Source organism: Halichoerus grypus, chromosome X (genome assembly GCF_964656455.1).
Source record: "Halichoerus grypus chromosome X, mHalGry1.hap1.1, whole genome shotgun sequence".
In the NCBI taxonomy this organism is placed as follows: domain Eukaryota; kingdom Metazoa; phylum Chordata; class Mammalia; order Carnivora; family Phocidae; genus Halichoerus; species Halichoerus grypus.
Genome location: NC_135727.1, coordinates 124,920,756 through 124,938,650, shown reverse-complemented (window position 1 = coordinate 124,938,650; position 17,895 = coordinate 124,920,756). Strand labels below are relative to the sequence as shown.

Below are 17,895 nucleotides of genomic sequence, written 5' to 3'. Positions count from 1 at the left end.
GGCTCAATCCCAGGGCCCTGGGATCATGACCTGCGCCGAAGGCAGACGCTTAACGACTGAGCCACCCAGGCGCCCCAGGGAGAAACCACATTTAGATACATGCCTTCTCTCTTTTTCCCACTGCTCATCCACTGGGCCCCAATTAAGGCCAATTATTTCACATTTAAGTATTAGCCTTGGAACTCTGCATTGCTAAGTTCAAATATGTCCAAGGAATTATCTTCAGAGGCACGGACATGTGCTCACACTCCAATCCAAGCCACCTGGGAGGATTCTGAATATGACACAATGGTTCATTCCATCCAAACTGGAAAGAATAGCAGATGAGAAGAGGTTTGGGTCACGGTTTTAAAAGACTTTCAAAGCTGAAACTTGGGAATGTTATTCCTAGAGTAATACCAAACTGACCAAGCCTTATAGTCATTCATTCCTAAGATTCATCTCTTATTCCAAAACAAGAGAAGACTGGAACACTTTCTACTGATCTCTTCTCACTCACTATTCCTCATGAATATACCTAAGAAGGTAACAGGATCCAATGCCTCTGAATCATTTTTTTTAAGGCAAGAGCATTGCATCTAGGGGAAGACATTCAAGTATGTGTTACATACTCCTTTATTTTTTTATTTTTTTTATTTATTATTATTTTTTTAAAGATTTTATTTATTTATTTGACAGAGAGAGACACAGCGAGAGAGGGAACACAAGCAGGGGGAGTGGGAGAGGGAGAAGCAGGCCTCCCGCGAGCAGGGAGCCCGATGCGGGGCTCGATCCCAGGACCCTGGGACCATGACCTGAGCTGAAGGCAGATGCTTAACGGCTGAGCCACCCAGGTGCCCCTCCTTTATTTTTTTAAAGATTTTTTTTTTATTTATCCATTTGAGAGAGAGAGCACAAGCTGGGGGGAAGGGCAGAGGGAGAGGGAGAGGCAGGCTCTCCGCTGAGCAAGGAGCCCGATGTGGGGCTCGATCCCAGGACCCTGGAATCGTGACCTGAGCCAAAGACAGACGTTTAACCAACTGAGCCACCCAGGCGCCCCTACATTCTACTTTAATAAACAATTACATTTAATCTCCTCAGAGAAAGGTTAAGTTTGTTTCATGAGCTGTCAATTCTAGCAAACTTGGTGGAGTAAACTGGATACACAGCCATTATACACATGCAGTGGCCAATCCTCTCTGGAGAGAATGGAGTTCTGTGCAGCCCAAGAGTTCTTGTCTGTCCTGGGAATCCTGATTTGAACTTGGGAGAGCAGCCTTTACCACCGTGGTTCATAATCCAGTTTTTGAATGCCACCATATTTGTACTATTTCATTATCATCATTCCAGAGCCGTCTACATGGAGACCCCATGGATGACTGTGGGTTGCCTGATGTGTTTTAATGAGGCCAGAATCCGACTCTCATTATACCTTGAGAGCATTCTCTCAAGGGCTCAGATGGGGTGGGAATCTAACCCTTATCTGCAGGTGACAACAGATTATGACTTGGCACATTTGAGTTGGCCCCCAGCATGACATAGGTTATCCAATATCAGACACCTGTCCACAAGACACAAAGAGCACACTTAGTGTTCAGACGCTGGTCTTTATCCAATGACTGTAGACAAAGCAATTGTCAAGGTTTTCCATACAGAAGGAGAGAATGCTTTCACGTAAAACGGCATAATAAAATAATTTAAACTTAAAACTTCATCTTTCTTTTTAACCCAGTGGTTTCCCCCCCTTATTTCAAAGCTTACAACTGAATGCTCTTAGGATGTGGTGAATGATGGAAAAAGTCTTTTACGGACCCTATCTGTCTTCCCAAATCAATTTTTTTTTTAACCGTTTCTTACAAGCTACTGTAACACATCACCCTCCTCCCTTTCAATTTATGGAGCCCCAATATCTGGGCAAAAATTGAATTAAATGGCACTTAGTTCACCCCCAAGAAGTTTGTCACTTCACGTGTCATCTAGCAGTGGAAGAACTCAGAGAAGCCAGCAAGACAGCAAAGTTTCCATTAAAATCAAAGAAAAAGATAATTTAAAAACTTAGTGCAAAAAACAATGGCAAAAGGAATTTGTTTGTTTGTTTGTTTGTTTGTTTTAAGTAATTACAGGGCACCCTGGGTGGCTCAGTCGGTTAACCGTCTGCCTTCAGCTCAGGTCGTGATCCGGGGGTCCTGGGATTGAGCCCCACTGCGGGCTCCCTGCTCAGCAGGGAGTCTGCTTCTCCCTCTCCCTCTGCCCCTCCCCCACCACTCATGCTTGTTCTCTCTCTCGAATAAATAAATAAAATCTTTAAAATAAAATAAAAAGTAATTACAAACAAGGCAAGATAAGCCAAAGGGGCTAATGCCAGGACTTAGGCGGGATGCTGGCTTGGAAAATACCCTTCTAGGATGAGCTTGGGCAAGGACGGTGAGGTCAGATGAGACTTTATTTTCTCCATGCTGCTCTGGCAATTAATTAGTCACCATTCCCCAGTTTTTCTTTACCATCTCTCTGTGTATTTAGTCACTGGTCACCTGTAATTTCCCAAATGAACATCTCGTTTGTGTCCAGGTGTTGTAGGCCCCGTGAAAGAACTTGATTCTCAGAACACGTCGAGAATTTGATATGTATCAGTATTTCCTTAGCTAATAAACTAGGCCCTCTGATTTTTAAAATAAAACAGGGAGGAGGATGAGGTGATGAAGAGAAACAGTCCATATTTGACCCGGAACTGGTAAGTTCTGTGGCTGACCCAAATTTTGATCACTTCTCAGAGGCTTGTCCCACATCCCATAGATAACTAACGCTAAACTCATTCCAGGGGATTCTCTACTGTCCAATGCTCCTGAAGAAAACAAAACCCAGTGGCCCAAAACCCACCCGTTTTTAGAATCCCAGCCACCACATTCCACACACATTTCTTGGGAGTCTACCTGAAACTGCTCTTTCAATGCCTCTCCCTCCTGAGTCCTGAGCTGCCTTGGCCTTCATTCCGTCCGTTCACTAGTTTTAAAAAAGATTTGGTACTCACTATCAAAAAGCCATTTCATTTGCTTACCCTCACTGTGAAAACAAGTTACGAAAACAATGGGGATGGGGGGAGACCTTCCAACTCTTTTCATTCTCAAGAAAAGCAGAAGTGAATCCCAGGAAGGAGGTGTGGACTTATAAGGATGTGGCATTTCCTCAGGATTTGGTGGGAATTCATTGATTTGATTTACAACAATTGAGAGTCGCCTCTGTGCTTGGAGTTTCTCGCTCCAGCTGGTGTGGGGATTATTTTCCCTCGGAATGCTCAGCCCCAAATACAAGGACACCTTCAGGAAGAGGAAAAGGAAGAAATACAGTCTCGGAACCTCGGATGTGAACCAGGAAATTCTTGTCCACTGCACTGATTTAAAAGTGCCGAACAAATTCCACTAGCTTTTTGGAGTTTACTAGTGTGCTGGGAGGTTCTCCCCTGCATGCGCGCTCAGTGCCTTTTGCACTAAGATATCCATATTAGTTTTCCATTAGCCCAAAATACCCTTTACTGAAGAGAATTAGGGATGCCGGTTGTAACGGGGAAAGGTACCCAGGTCTTTGTGCTCCTCGAACCCTCACTAAACCTTCAGGACCAAGTAAAGTTCAGAGAGTGATGTGCTTATTAAAGCCCACCCCATTCTCATCTCCCAAAAGCCGGTTCCTACTGATCCCCCTCACACACTTGGTTTCCACAAAACGAATTACTTGCTTTGTGTACATACACTCTTTATTCTTCTATCCCCATGCCCTGGTTTGCCCTGTAAATAGTGCCTGTCCTGTCTCTCCATATGCCCAAGTGCCACCTGCTTCTCGGAAATTCCAAGTACTGTGTCCACACCTCTCTTACAGCCACTAGTTTTCTATTTTGCATTGCAGTTATTCTTTGGTCTTGGGCAGGACGGTAAGCTCCCTGTGGGCCGGTCCCTTGGCGTCCAGTACAGTGCGACGCACACACAGCGGATGCCCCCTACACGTGAGCGGAGTGAACAAGCTAGGGTCGCACTTGAATAAACCGAAGTGACTGGCCAGAGGCTAAAATTTACACCCTCGCCCAGAAATATCTGTGCAGTGAACACAACTCCTGGATCAACAGGGATTAGAACAGGAAGAGCAGAAAGTCATGTTAAACTCAATTATCCAAAACCGGGAAATAAGGCAAAAAGAAGACTGTGAGTCCTTTCGGGGTCGTACTAGATCGTACTAGGTTGTACTAGATTGTACTAGATCGTACTGGTGCATAGCCCACCAAGGCTGGCAGCCTAAGGAAGGGTCGTGTAACTCTCCAGGCTGGCAGGTCACAGAGTTGGGCTTTACTCCTGATCCAGCCTTAGTCTCTGGAAAGTTAAACAATAACTTGGAGAAAACGGATGATATACAACTCATTTTGCCCAGACATTATGACTTTCCTGCCCTTTGGGTCACGAAGCAGTTTTGCATCTAACTTAGCTCCCGTATCCTAGCGCCCTTCTCCCCGCACGGCTCCCCCCGCGCCCCCCACGTGGGGGTATGGGCTTCTGCTCTGTTCCTTTGGGCCAGCTTACCGCCTGGCTGCCTCCTTCAACAATGCCTTAAGTAAGCCTTCAACAGACTCACTGGATTATTGTATGAGAACCGGATGCTCCATTTTTTGAAAAATTACGCTCTGAGACTATTAATAATTATGAATAAGGGACACATAATAAAAACAGTAAAAAGGTCCCTCAGTATCATTTTCCTACTCGTAATTAATTTTAATATTAATCTAGAATATATTTCCCAAATACCAAATTTATTCACCCACAAGGATTCGTTTCCATTCCTAAGGCTTTATACAGGAACACAGTGAAAGGAATGCATACTCTTTACTCCTTGTAAATAACTTCCAATGGCACGTACAATCAATGCAGTAATAGCTTTATTTAAAAAGCCTCTATCACATCTAAGTATCTAGTCTTTTGGAATAAAAATAAAATCTGCTGGTAAATTTCTATCTATCATTTGAAGTTACTGAACGTTACAGAAAGTCATTTTCCATGTTAAAACGAATAGCATTTTGTAAATTCAAGCCATACTAATATTGTATTAGGAGCAAGACAGTTGTTCTGAAATCACTACAGGCCATAATAGAAACCAGACACTAAATGCTTTAAGAAGTAACTAGCTGAAATTGAATGAAATAATCACCCAATCCATAAAGCCTTTGTAAGATTTCCCCATAAAACACAGGTAATTTTTTTTTTTTTACTGAAGAGAAATTATTCTTTCTTATTGTCATAAACATCAAATGCCATCACATCATAAAAATAAAATATAGCACATGGATCATTCCATTTTGTTCATCCATTTATTCCTGTAACACATATTCACTGTGCCCTACGATAATGAAAACATTATGCTTGTTCACTGTTATTTACCATGTTGTTTAATCAACAAGGTTCAAAATGGTCCCTGGAGAGACCCTTGCCAAAAGCAAATCCATTCTTTTTTTTTTTTTTAAGATTTTATTTATTTATTTATTTATTGGAGAGAGAGGGGGAGAGAGAGAGAGCGAGAGAGAACGCACGAGTTGGGGAGGAGCAGAGGGAGAGGGAGAAGCTGAGCACAGAGCCCGATGCAAGGCTGGATCTCACAACCCTGAGATCATGACCTGAGCCGAGATCAAGAGTCGGATGCTCAACCCAATGTGCCACCCAAGCACCCCAAAAGTGAGTCCATCCTAAGCACAGGGTTAGAAAGATCTGGGTTCTGCGATTTGTCCTTGGTGTCACTGCCACGTGCATACTCTTGACTTAATCCCGACAAGTGATCCGTTTCATGGAAACGTATCTGACAACTAAGATGCATTTAATGTGCATCTGCAGTGGATTGAATTGTGGCTCCCCCAGAAAGATTATGTCCAAGTCCTAACCCCCGGTATCTGCAAATATGACCTGGTTTGGAAACAGGGTCTTTGCATATGTAATCGAGTTGAAGTGAATTCACCCCGGGGTTAGGATGGCCCCAATCCAATGACTGGTGTCCCTGTGAGAAGGGGATTCGGACGCCAACACAGAGACACACAGGGAGAAGGCCATGGGACCACAGAGGCAGAGGTGAGAGGGCTGCAGCTACAAACCAAGAACTCCAAGAATTGCCTGGAACTACTAGAAGGTGGGAAGAGGCATGAACTTGTCCTCCCTAGAGCCTTCAGAGGGAGCAAGGCTTGATTTCGAACTTCCGGCCTCCAGAACTATGAGAGAATACATTGCTATCATCTTATGCCATCCAAGTCCGGGGTGATTTGTTACAGCAGCCCCAGGGAAACTGATACAACACCTTTTCTACATGGCTTTTTTGGATGCTCTTTGTAAAGGCGATTAAATCTACAATACTAGGAATGCTAAGTAAAGGAGAGCTGTCATGGCGGCGGCGGTGGGGGGACAAAGCAGTGCATGGGGAGAGTCTCTGAGATTCTAGTTCCTTCCAATGCTGTCCATCTTTTATATTCGGCTTCGGCAAAAGAGCTAATTTTGAAAAGATTCCCATCTTAAAAATGTAAAGGCGGGGAGGGTATAAAACCACGGGCTAGCAGTTTTCACGTGCAACACAGTGACACTCACCTCCACGTGCTGACAGGTTTGGATGAGTTTAGCCAAAAGGGTCTCCAGTTCCGTGTTCCTCTTGATAAGGCTGGTGAGGTTACTCTCCAAGTTTTGCTGTTCAGAAAGAGAAGAAAAATATTATTCTGCATCCTGAAAATGTTATGCTGTATCCTGAAGTATTACATACTTTTAATAACAAAATTACTCATACTCAGGAAAATCGGATCTCTTTTTCAGAAACCTCAATGAAATCTACGCAGCTTTAAGCATTTAGAGATTTATTTTTTTTAAGATTTTATTTATTTATTTGAGAGAGACAGAGCAAGCACAAGCAGGCAGAGGGGCAGACGAAGACGGAGCAGACTCCCCGCTGAGCAAGGAGCCCGATTCGGGGCTCGATCCCAGGACCTTGGAATCATGACCTAAGCCAAAGGCAGACACTTAACTGACTGAGCCACCCAGGCGCCCCGCATTTATAGATTTAAGCTCGACTTTGAGGAGCTGCATTTAAAAGAGCCTTTAAAAAGGGTTCAAATTTCACTCTTTTTGTTCCTGCTCTTGTACAAACCTGGGCACATTTACCTGAATAATTAGCTATAGGTGGTGAGCTAGGTGAACTAGAAAGGAGGTAATTGGATTTCTAGTTCTTTACCTGAATCAGAAATGGCAATAATATAAGGAGTATATTCCCACAGCAAATCAACTATTATTGGATTTTTAGGATTTACCATTTTACGGGCAGGCTGAGGTCAGTCCATCAGAGGAAGGTTTGCATTATCTGGCTATCACTGACATTATGACTATTGCTAGGCATTTTAAGATATAAGAAGTCCCATCATACACATTTACTCACTCATAGTACATTTTATTGTACATGCTTCTATTCTTTGTCTACCAACCTATCAATGCCAGATTAAATTTCCTTGAATGCCACATTTTTCATGTAACTATCCGGCTTACAAATCTAGAATTATTCCCTATTCCTTTAGAACATCAAATTTAAAGTCCCCTGCAATGACTATTAAATCTAATTTTCAACCACAATAACCCACTTCTCGTTCTATATGCTATTCATTGATGCCATTCATTTATTTAGCTATTCACACAAGTATTTATTGAGCTTCTACTACATGCCAGACTCTGAGAGATACTGGGGAAACACAAATAAAAACTCCTACTCCTTGTCCACGAGGAGATGCAACTGGGGGAAAGATGCTGTGAACGAGTCAAGGGGCAGAGGTTGGGGCTACCCGGAGAAGGTTTCCCGGAGGACACATTCTTTCCACTGAGGCTGGAAGGATGGGTATGGAGTTTTTGGTGAACAGCAATGGGAACTTCTTGGGAAGATGGGATGGAGGTAGAGGTGGCCACAGGCAGGGAATAGAACAACGTCATGGAGCAAGATCAGGGCAAAGGATTAGGGCAGACATTTTTAACAGTTTAAACGGTTAGACAATTCCACAAATACAGTGAAAAGACGGAATGGAAGGAAATTTCATGGAAAAGAAAATAGATCGAGGATTTGTAATGCCATCTGCAAAAAAGAATTTGAAAAGAGTATGGGGGGGGCGCCTGGGTGGCTCAGTTGGTTGGGCGACTGCCTTCGGCTTGGGTCATGATCCCAGAGTCCTGGGATCGAGTCCCACGTTGGGCTCCCTGCTCAGCACGGAGTCTGCTTCTCCTCTGACCCTCTCTCCTCTCATGCTCTCTCTCACTCTCTGTCTCTCAAATAAATAAAATCTTAAAAAAAAAAAAAAGAATACGGCAGGCATTTTGAAAATCAATAATTTCATCAAGGTGATAATAGTTCACTATGCCATGAAATTAATTTCTGAAAGCATTTACTCTTTCTGCTTTCCAAAATGTTAAATTTAGAAAAGTATATTCAGGAAAAGAGTCACTTTTATTTAAAGCTTAAAATGCATACGTCAGAAACAGAAATCTCTCTGGTCATTCTTAAACAAGTTCTGCTTATTAATCTGGTCTTTATCCTATTGCCCAATTTTTTCATTTCAATGACCACATTTTTCATTTCCAGTGGATTCTTTATCACATCTCCCTCTTCTTGACTTACTTTCTCTTCTTCTTCCCAGGATGCAATTCCTTCCTTCATAATTTCAAGAGGACTAAACATACTTATTTATTCTTAAGCTTACTTGAAAAAAGGCAATTCCCTATTTTCCTGTGTTTGTGCAATGTTTCCCAAGAGTCTGATTTTATCTCGTATCTTACAATTTTTGTCCGACAGCTCATCTGATGTGAACTTTGCTCCCTGGGCTGGGATCTGGGGATTGGCACAGCACAGCCAAGCGAGCTGCCCACTCGGATGTTAGGGCGTGAGGTCGTTTCCCCAGAGAGAGCGCTCCCGCAGGACACCCGTGTGTTAGAGAGGCACAGATCCGGGTTTGACTCAGTGCCTCCCTGAGGCATTCTGTCCCTGAGAATTCTGTCTGGCTCCAATTCCAGAGAAGGTGGGAGGTACCCTTTGAGTCCACTGTGTCCACTGGGAGTCCTGGCCTCCAGGTGTATGGGACAGTCTGAGCCTCCTGCCCCACGTGCGACACCCTCCACCATGTTCCCCCTCGGGGTCCCCACCACCCTGGCTCATCTCCACTTCTCCTGAGTAGCCCAGCTTCAGCCTTCCCCCACCATTCTGCATCTCCTTTCATTTCCGGTCCTTGGAGACTTTCCACTTATGTTTAAACTTGTTATTATTCTTCAAAATCCATTTGAAAATATTTTATCTGTAGTTCTCATGTGTTCAGAATTAAGAGGGAGGTTTGGCACTTTTTTCATCGGGACTGGAAGACCAACAAGAACGCTTCGATTTTGGCTTTGAAACACTCAAAGCGTCTCAAATACAAATATTTTAAGGGAGAAAAATGACTATTTCCCACTTAAAGGATGGGATACCTTAACAGAAAGTCATAGAAGGAGCCAGAGTGATTAAGGTTCAAGTTAATGCTCTCATGGTTGCATCAAAGAAAACCTTGCTTTCAAAGCCCTTAACAACAACAACAACAACAACAACGCAGACAACAGCCAAAAGTTTTTCTGTTTGGATGAAATGAATCACAACCACTAATCACTTCATGGTCAGAGACTAGAGAATAATTTTGAGGCATTCCATTATTCAGTGTCCTTGATCTAGATGTGACTACTTTATGGTATATTTGTCAACTTCTTTTGGTATGTTAATCTTAGGGAATCTTTCTCCTTGTCTTTTTGGCTGACCCTTCTGAGCAGGAAATTTCTAGGGAAATACATCATCTAACTGTTTACACTTCAGTGATCATAGGTATGATTTTTCTAAAGCTAGTCAGCAAAAGAGAGCCAAACAAATAGAATCTAACACATTTAGATTTTACAAACATCTGCTTGCTTCCCCTCCTTTTATTAAGTATACATCATGTATAAAAATCTGTTTTTAATCAACTAATATGTAGACTAAAGCCTGTGGTTTAAACACATTGACCTATCTAGATCCTTTGGGGTTATTCAAATTTAAATAGTACAAGTGTTACTGAAGTCCACAAAGAATTACCGAGTCACTTACAAGCATAATAAAGGGAAATGAAGCTGGGAGAGAGACTTGTTTCCAAGAAGTACCAAAGGGACTGACAACACTTCTGAAGAGAGCCCGGGTAATGGGGAGGTAACAAAATCCAGTCTTCAGTGAACCATGCATCCATAAGCTTCCACTACAGGGACTTCTGTGGAGCTTTCGAGAATTTAACTGGATCGCTCACATCCTGTGTGGCGGTCAGCAGGTCCTATAACCTCCTAATTTTGACTGTGCTTTGTGCAAAAGAGAGATAATATTTTTTGGCATAAGAGTCTTAGGACTAAGGGTATAGAAGTATCTACTTCCCTACGGATATCTAAGGAATTCTACAGAGTACCAAAAAAATAGTTTTCGTTTCCTGTTCTCACCTCGAAAACGTTAATACATTTACATCTCCTTACGGAGCCGAGCTTTGTAGAGATCCAAGGAGTCAGGCCTGAGTGACCACACATGCAGAGAGTGAGGAGACTGGGGCTACCATCCCAGCTCAATTCTCCTGGCCAGACGCCACCTGGGCTCAGTTTCCCCATCCATGGGGTGGGGGTATGGACAGATCTCCCTATCTGCGCTATTGTTAAGCTCAGGGGAGGAAATGGACACATACACCAGGAACTATACAAATGTTTGTTGAAATCATGAATTATGGGAGAAAACATTCAGTTTGGTGTCAGTACCAGGCACTAGAGGGGCCCAACCCCGGGCCTCAGGCAGTCCCCACTCTCGGGCTTGCTGGTGCCTTTTGGCTGCCAAGCACCTGTTCTTTTAGGCACCAGGGTTTTATTGGGCCCCAGGCAGGGCAGGATGGGGGGCTGGGGGGAACGAGGGGAGGCTGATGCCTCTAGGAGCAGCCTTCAGTCAGCGACTACTGGCAGTAGGTGGATGAAAGCCCAGCTTCCCTCACCTCCCGGGTGGGACCCCCCTGAGTCATGACCCAAAAAATCTTTCAGAGAGCACCACTGAGAGGAGCCAGGTGCCTGTGGTGACAAGCAGCTGGCGTCCACACCCTCTTTCTGCTTCCTCCCCTCCTTGGTCCCGCCTCCCCTCCACTCTCCCTTCCGGCTGCTTCCTGGGTCACCTTCCAACATGGATTCTGAGCCAGGGTCGTTTTCTGGGAGAACTCGACTAAAACCTTATTAGGAAAATAATCCTAAGCCATTATTGGTGCGTATTCCTTCTTACGAGGAGTAGCCAAATTAACAAAAGATTTTAGTGTTTTTGAAAGACATCCGCAAATACAAGAGATTGTTTTCTCTTCCTCCACCTCCTGTCTTTCTTTTTTTTCGTTAAGATTTTATTTATTTATTTGAGAGAGAGAGAGAGCTGGAGGAGGAGCAGCAGAGGAGGAGGGAGAGGGACAAGCAGAATCTGCACTGAGCGTAGAGCCTGATGCGGGGCTCGATCTCAAGACCCTGAGATCATGACTGGAGCCGAAACTAAGAGTCGGCCGCTTAACCGACTGAGCCACCCGGGCGCCCCCCTCCCCTCTTTCTAGCTTTTTCTAGAGGTCACATATCCTCCAAATTCCAGGCTCTAACTCAGCAGTCACTGGAAATACAATGTCAGCCGCATATGCGAATCACATTTTAAATTTTCTAATAGTCTTGTTTAAAAAAAAAAAAAGTAAAAAGAACCAGTTAAAATTAATTTCAAGAATATATTTTACTTAATTCAATATCCAAAATATTATTTCAACCTGTGATCAATATTTAAAAACTGATGAGCTGGGCGCGTGGCTGGCTCAGTCGGTGGAGCGTGCGACCCTTGATCTTGGGGCTCTGAGTTCAAACCCCACGTTGGGTGTAGAGATTACTCAAGATGTTTAAAAAAAGCCTGATGAACTATTTTACATTCTTTTTCTTTCTTTCTTTTTACTAGGTCTTTGGAATCTGGTAGGTGTTTTACACATGTAACACATCTCAATTCACACCAGTCACATTTCAAACACTCAGCGGCTACACACGCGGCTAGTGGCTCCATTAGTGAACAGCACAGCATCACAGTCTAGAACAGGGGTCAGCAAACTTTTTCTGTAAAAGGCCAGGTAGTAAACATTTTAGTTTTTATTGGCCATAAGCTCTCTGTTGCAACCGCTCAATTCCGTTGCTGTTTTAGCGAGAAAGCAGCCACAGATTCTACATAAACGGATGGGCAGGGCTCTCTTCCAATTAAACATGATTTACAAAAACAGGTGGTGACTGAGCTTTGGCCCGTAGGCCAAGCTCCTTCCTGGGCCTGGGCACATGCTCTTCCCTCTGGAATGCACCTGCATAGCAGGAAATAATTCTACTACTAAGGAGAGGGGATAGCGAAACCATAGCATGTATTGAGTGCCCGCTGTATACCCATCACAGCTTAGTCCCTTCCTATTGTAAGTGCTCAAATATTTATTGCGGGAACAAGCAGCAGGGAAAACTGAATATCCACTGGACAACTCTTCTGAAATCTAATGTAGTAAATCAACTAACTAGTTAGTTCATTTAACAGCTACTGCAGATTGTTAAAACATTGCCTTCCCCCCCCCCCCCTTGAGGGCCTTTCTCGTTGGTAGCATTGAGTCTGAGCCCAAGAAGAGGGGCTTGACAATTGAAAAGCATTCTGAAAGGATGCTGTGTAACTCCCTAAGACCACAGGGTTTCTGGAAAGGCAAATACTACACTATTGAACAAATTTTAATAAAGATGAGTTTATATAGATAGTCTAGCAATTATCACGGACACATCTATTCCAAATTCCATCTAAAAGCAAAGTCAAGTCGCTCCTAGCCTTAACTCATGACCTCTTCCCCAGGTGTGTTTTCCGTAGCACTGCTACTCTTCGAAGGGGAAGGATGTGCTAAGGATGTGTCTTTGTTGAGACGGATGAGGTTTTGTAAGCACACAACCGGCTGATGGAATTCAATGTGTGCCTCCTACCACCACCACCACTACCACCAAAGTAGAGGAATACAAATAATTCAAGATGGTCCTTCTAAAAGTAAAGATACAAGGATGGTCCTTCTAAAAGGCAGATCTGGCTTCTTAATATTAAGCAATCGATAGGATACAAGTCAAACTTGGGAAAGGCCAAGCTGTAAACCACGTGTTGCTTAAAGAATGAGGCTGGCCCACACACTTTTCTGCAGCGAGGATGATTAATTTTTCCCGTAATTTTTGTTTTTCATGCATACACTGCTAATGCATTTTCACGGAGCCATACTCCACCTCCTTCACGTTGGGTAGTGTTCAGCGAGGCTCATTTGAACTGATAATTTAACAATTTAACAATCCCTGGCGGGACAGCAGATTTCACACCAACCTCAACAGGAGCCTGCAGGCAGGGATAGGGACACCAGCTGGAAATAGTAAATCCAACTTAACAGATGAGCTTTGTGCTTCTACACACACTGATACCTAATCAAATGGCAAGGTAAGCAGACAAAAATACTGCTAATTTTAGCCTTTGGAGACCTGTACGTAAGAGTCAGGTTGCAGGGACTTAATGCTTGTCATTGAGCACTACTATTAAAATGTATGCCTGAAACAGGAGATTTCAGTAATTCCTTTTGGGTTTATCCAGTCCTTAAAGAATGTTTGCTCTTATTCCGAAGTCAATGCTTTAGAATGTCTTTAAAGTATAATATTAAGTCTGGATACCTTTCAAGGCAAACACAGATCTCGCTTGTTTCAGTCCATAATATTCAGAGCGACATTCAGGACCTGTGTTTGTAGCTCTGACACCCAACACCACGACTCCAGCACGATCAGGATATGAACACATCGAGGGCCACAATCCATATATTTTCTTCTAAGAAACTTTAATCACAATCCTTAATATGAAAACACACACCAGTATTAACACATGCCACCTGCATAAAAGCATAAATTCTTTATGTGTAACTAAACACTTAAGATGTTTTAATTACCTTGCAGGAGTTTAAGGCTATCTTCAGGTTCAACTCACGACAGACCGCGAGTACGTGTGATTTATGCTGGGTTTAGTTTTTAATGCCTTTTTTCATTGGTTATGATAGTTAACATTTCCAAATGCCCTGGGCAAGACAGGCCGCCCAGGGAACTTCAGAAACATAATAAAACCCAATCTGCATACAAATTTAAGTCTAGTGTTCCATGGGCTACAATTTAAGCCATTTTGATACGTGATACTGTATTTACCTTGTCAGGTTTTATTTGATATTTTTATATTAACTCTGCAGAATCTGCTCTACATATTTATAAAGTCCATCATCAGGAGTTCAGGGCTTATTCTTCTAATCTGGTAGTCAATAATACACAGAGAACAATTTTTAAATACCATTTATGGTCTAGAATGGCTTTCAAATTTTGATGGAGATAAATTTCTATCTTTAAGAGTTATATTCACCTAGTTATAATTTTAGCAGATCCGACGACAACTACTTAGTTATAGGTCCTAGAGATGTGAGTGGCCTTTCTTGTTCGCTCCTTGTCCCCTGGCCCAACTTCTGCCGATAATAAGAGAGGTGAGCAGCTGACCCATAACCACATTTGTCAGTTTTGAGAATCAATACTGAGGTGAAGGAAGCTGGATGACGAGGAACCTCTGAAAAATCTCAAATTTAGAAATAATTATCTCCACTGCGAAACTGATGCCTGCAGAGAAATGTTTCAGAGAAAATGACTGTAGCTTTGATCAATGGAGCATTACAGGAAGCATTTCCTAAGACCATGGCCTAGGTAAAAGGGCCACGAAGGTCCCATTTGGCAGCTCTCTTGTTGCCCTTCCCTGCTCATGTGCCCCTTTTCAGGGTCTTGAATCAATCTCAATACAGCACATCCATGGGGTTGACTCAAGAGAGGTAACCAACTGTCGGTCAAGAATTAGATGGTGGAAAGATTATGGGACTATTGGAAAACAGACTAACAGTAGTTTATTATTTTTGCTCAAAAACAAACAAAAAAAGCTTTCAAGTTGGGGAAAATATTAATCTCCTAGACCGGGGGTCGGCCCAGCTCGGCCCACAGATCAAATCCTGCCCACCACCTGTGTTTGTATGGCTTACCAGCTAAGAATGCTTTTTTCATTTTTAAATGATTTTTAAAAATGAAAAGATAAAATTTTGTGACACGTGAAAAGTATATGAAATTCAAATTTCAGTGCCCATAAAGTTTTACGGGGGCACGGGTACTTCTCATTTGTTCACGGGTTATCTGTTGCTGCTTATGGGCTACAGTGACAGCGTTGATTACTGGCCCTTTACAGAAAATGGGTCTCTTTAGAAACAATAAAAATGTCTTTAAAAAAAATAATCTAAACACTTTTTATCAGTTAATACAGAGTGTTTGCTCTGTTGGTCCAAATCATTTTAAAATTGCAATAATTCAAAAAAAATAAAGAAATAGGGCGCCTGGGTGGCTCAGTTGGTTAAGCGACTGCCTTCGGCTCAGGTCATGATCCTGGAGTCCCGGGATCGAGTCCCGCATCGGGCTCCCTGCTCAGCGGGGAGTCTGCTTCTCCCTCTGACCCTCCTCCCTCTCATGCTCTCTGTCTCTCATTCTCTCTCAAATAAATAAATAAATCTTTAAAAAAAATAAAGAAAGAAAGAAATAAAGTTGCAATGATTCAATTCACGTAACATTTTCAATCCCTACCATGAGAGCATAGGAGTATGCCTAAAATTTCAGTCATTCAGGTACTCAAAATTCTAAAGGCGAAGGCTCTTTTTGTCTCTTTTTGTTGGTTACCAAAATAATTTGTAACTCATAAAAGAAAAAAATAGCTTGAAATCATGGGTGAAATGCAAATGTCTGAATAAATTCCACTGTCGACTTTTGTTCAGAGAAGCGGAAGATTCAGGCCGGGTAAGAGTCAGAAAGGATCTTAACTGGAATCAAGGTTGTAACAGCAAGAGCATGGTCAAGAGTAGGTAAGGACAGCAGCCCAGCACAAGGATCCGTCAGCTCTTTCCAATCTGGGAGTAAGTATAAAGCGTTGGGTTGTAGGTACACACCGAATGTGGGATTACTCATCACTTGCTTTTTCCATCAATTCGACTTTCCTCAGTCTTTTTTCTTAATCATAAAACACACCTCAAAGGGGGCCTTAGAGCACAGGATAATTAATGTCTATAAAATCCCCTGATACTGATGGATGTCATACACCTTGTTTGTACATGGTGCTTCAAGCTTTACTTCCTCCATCACTCAGAGATTGAATGATTTTGATCTTATCCCCTTTCCTCCATTTTAAGTAGATGAGGACATTGCTAGATACTCATTAACGAACATGTTCTGGCTTTTCTACTTAAATAGGGTTTTAACTGATACCATCAAACATTTTTACCAGACCTGAATGTCTCATGGTGAATGTTTGGCCGTCAATAATGGAAACGCATTTTTGTTTGTAAGATACTGTGGGAAGACCAAATCTTTTTCTAAGCTAGTACTTTATATTCTGCAGATACTTTATTTTGGTTGAAGTGAATATATTGAATATATTTCAAGCAAAAATAGTTGGGTCTTTGATCTAATAATTCTACGTCAATGACTTTGCTTTGATTCTACCGTGACACGTATGTCCTCAAATTGTTAGGTTTTAGAGGACCATGCCTTTTCTGGACCAGCTGCTGAAAATGATTATTAAAATTCAATACATGGTCAGCTTTGCTCTTGAATTTGAATGGCATTCCCAGAAAGGATTCATATTGTTCACAAAATTCATATCCCCATCTGGGAGGTGCAAAGAAGTATTAAAGCCAAGGGAGGTTACCCTCTTTGACTCAAAAAAAAAAAAAAAAAAAAAGATTAAAATTCCACTCCATCTAAAGGGGTCTGGTCTGTTAAGAATTTACAAAATCAATGTTATGTAAGAGAACTCCCCATTTGGGACAGCCTAGAGAATCAAAGAAGAATATGAAAGCATGCCATTGTTTCTTGGCCCTGAGTAACCTTCAAAGACAGAACCTTCCTTGTGTTTTAGACGTCTTGAATTCATCGCATCCTTCATCCCCTGACTCTCCCACCTTTACCCAGCCACTTCTCCCTCATTTAGTAGGACTGATGCTGTCTTTGTCCAATCAAGGTGATTTTGACTGAGTCGAAATTAAAGAAACATAGAAGTTATGGAAGGAAGGAAGCAAGATGATGACCAATCAGTGGGTAAGTGGTTCCCACCTTGGCCTACACACCGCAGTCGCCTGGGGAGCTGTACGAATACCACGCTCAGTCTACACCCCCTTCCAACCAGAGAGTCTGAATTACTTAGACTGGGGTAAGGTCCAGGGATTGGAACCTTTAAAACTCCTCAGGAGATTCTAATGCATAGCCAAAAGCAAGAACTATTGCTCAAAATTGAGAAATCAGCTTGCTAATAAGTCTTTGGATCTGTAATACAGTGAACAAAAATTAACAATTTATGCCCTTTGCTAGTTTTACACTTTAAGATTTATTCAGAATAAAAAGAATATCTTTTGGAATGCAGAATATGCATACAGTGGGTGCTGGAATAAAATTATATATAGATGTCGCTGGAAGTGTGGATTTATAAGAATTTATCATAGAGGGGCGCCTGGGTGGCTCAGTTGGTTAAGCGACTGCCTTCGGCTCAGGTCATGATCCTGGAGTCCTGGGATCGAGTCCCACATCGGGCTCCCTGCTCAGCAGGGGGTCTGCTTCTCCCTCTGCCCTCTTCCCTCTCGTGCTCTCTGTCTCTCATTCTCTCTCTCTCAAATAAATAAATAAAATCTTTAAAAAAAAAAAAAGAATTTATCATAGAAAATCCCAGGAACTTTACTGAACAGTGCTTTGCAGGGACCAC

At 42.5% G+C, this 17,895-nt stretch overlaps 1 protein-coding gene across 5 annotated transcripts in view; it reads right to left on the bottom strand.

Annotated features, from left to right (window-relative positions):
- The window catches only part of MID1 (midline 1), a 587,779-nt gene that overhangs the window by 60,082 nt on the left and 509,802 nt on the right, over positions 1-17,895 (bottom strand). For all 5 annotated transcript variants that reach the window (XM_078064878.1, XM_078064879.1, XM_078064882.1 and 2 more), the window contains one exon: positions 6,579-6,674. In XM_078064878.1, the coding sequence (XP_077921004.1) occupies positions 6,579-6,674 (96 nt within the window). The remainder of the gene's footprint in view (positions 1-6,578; positions 6,675-17,895) is intronic.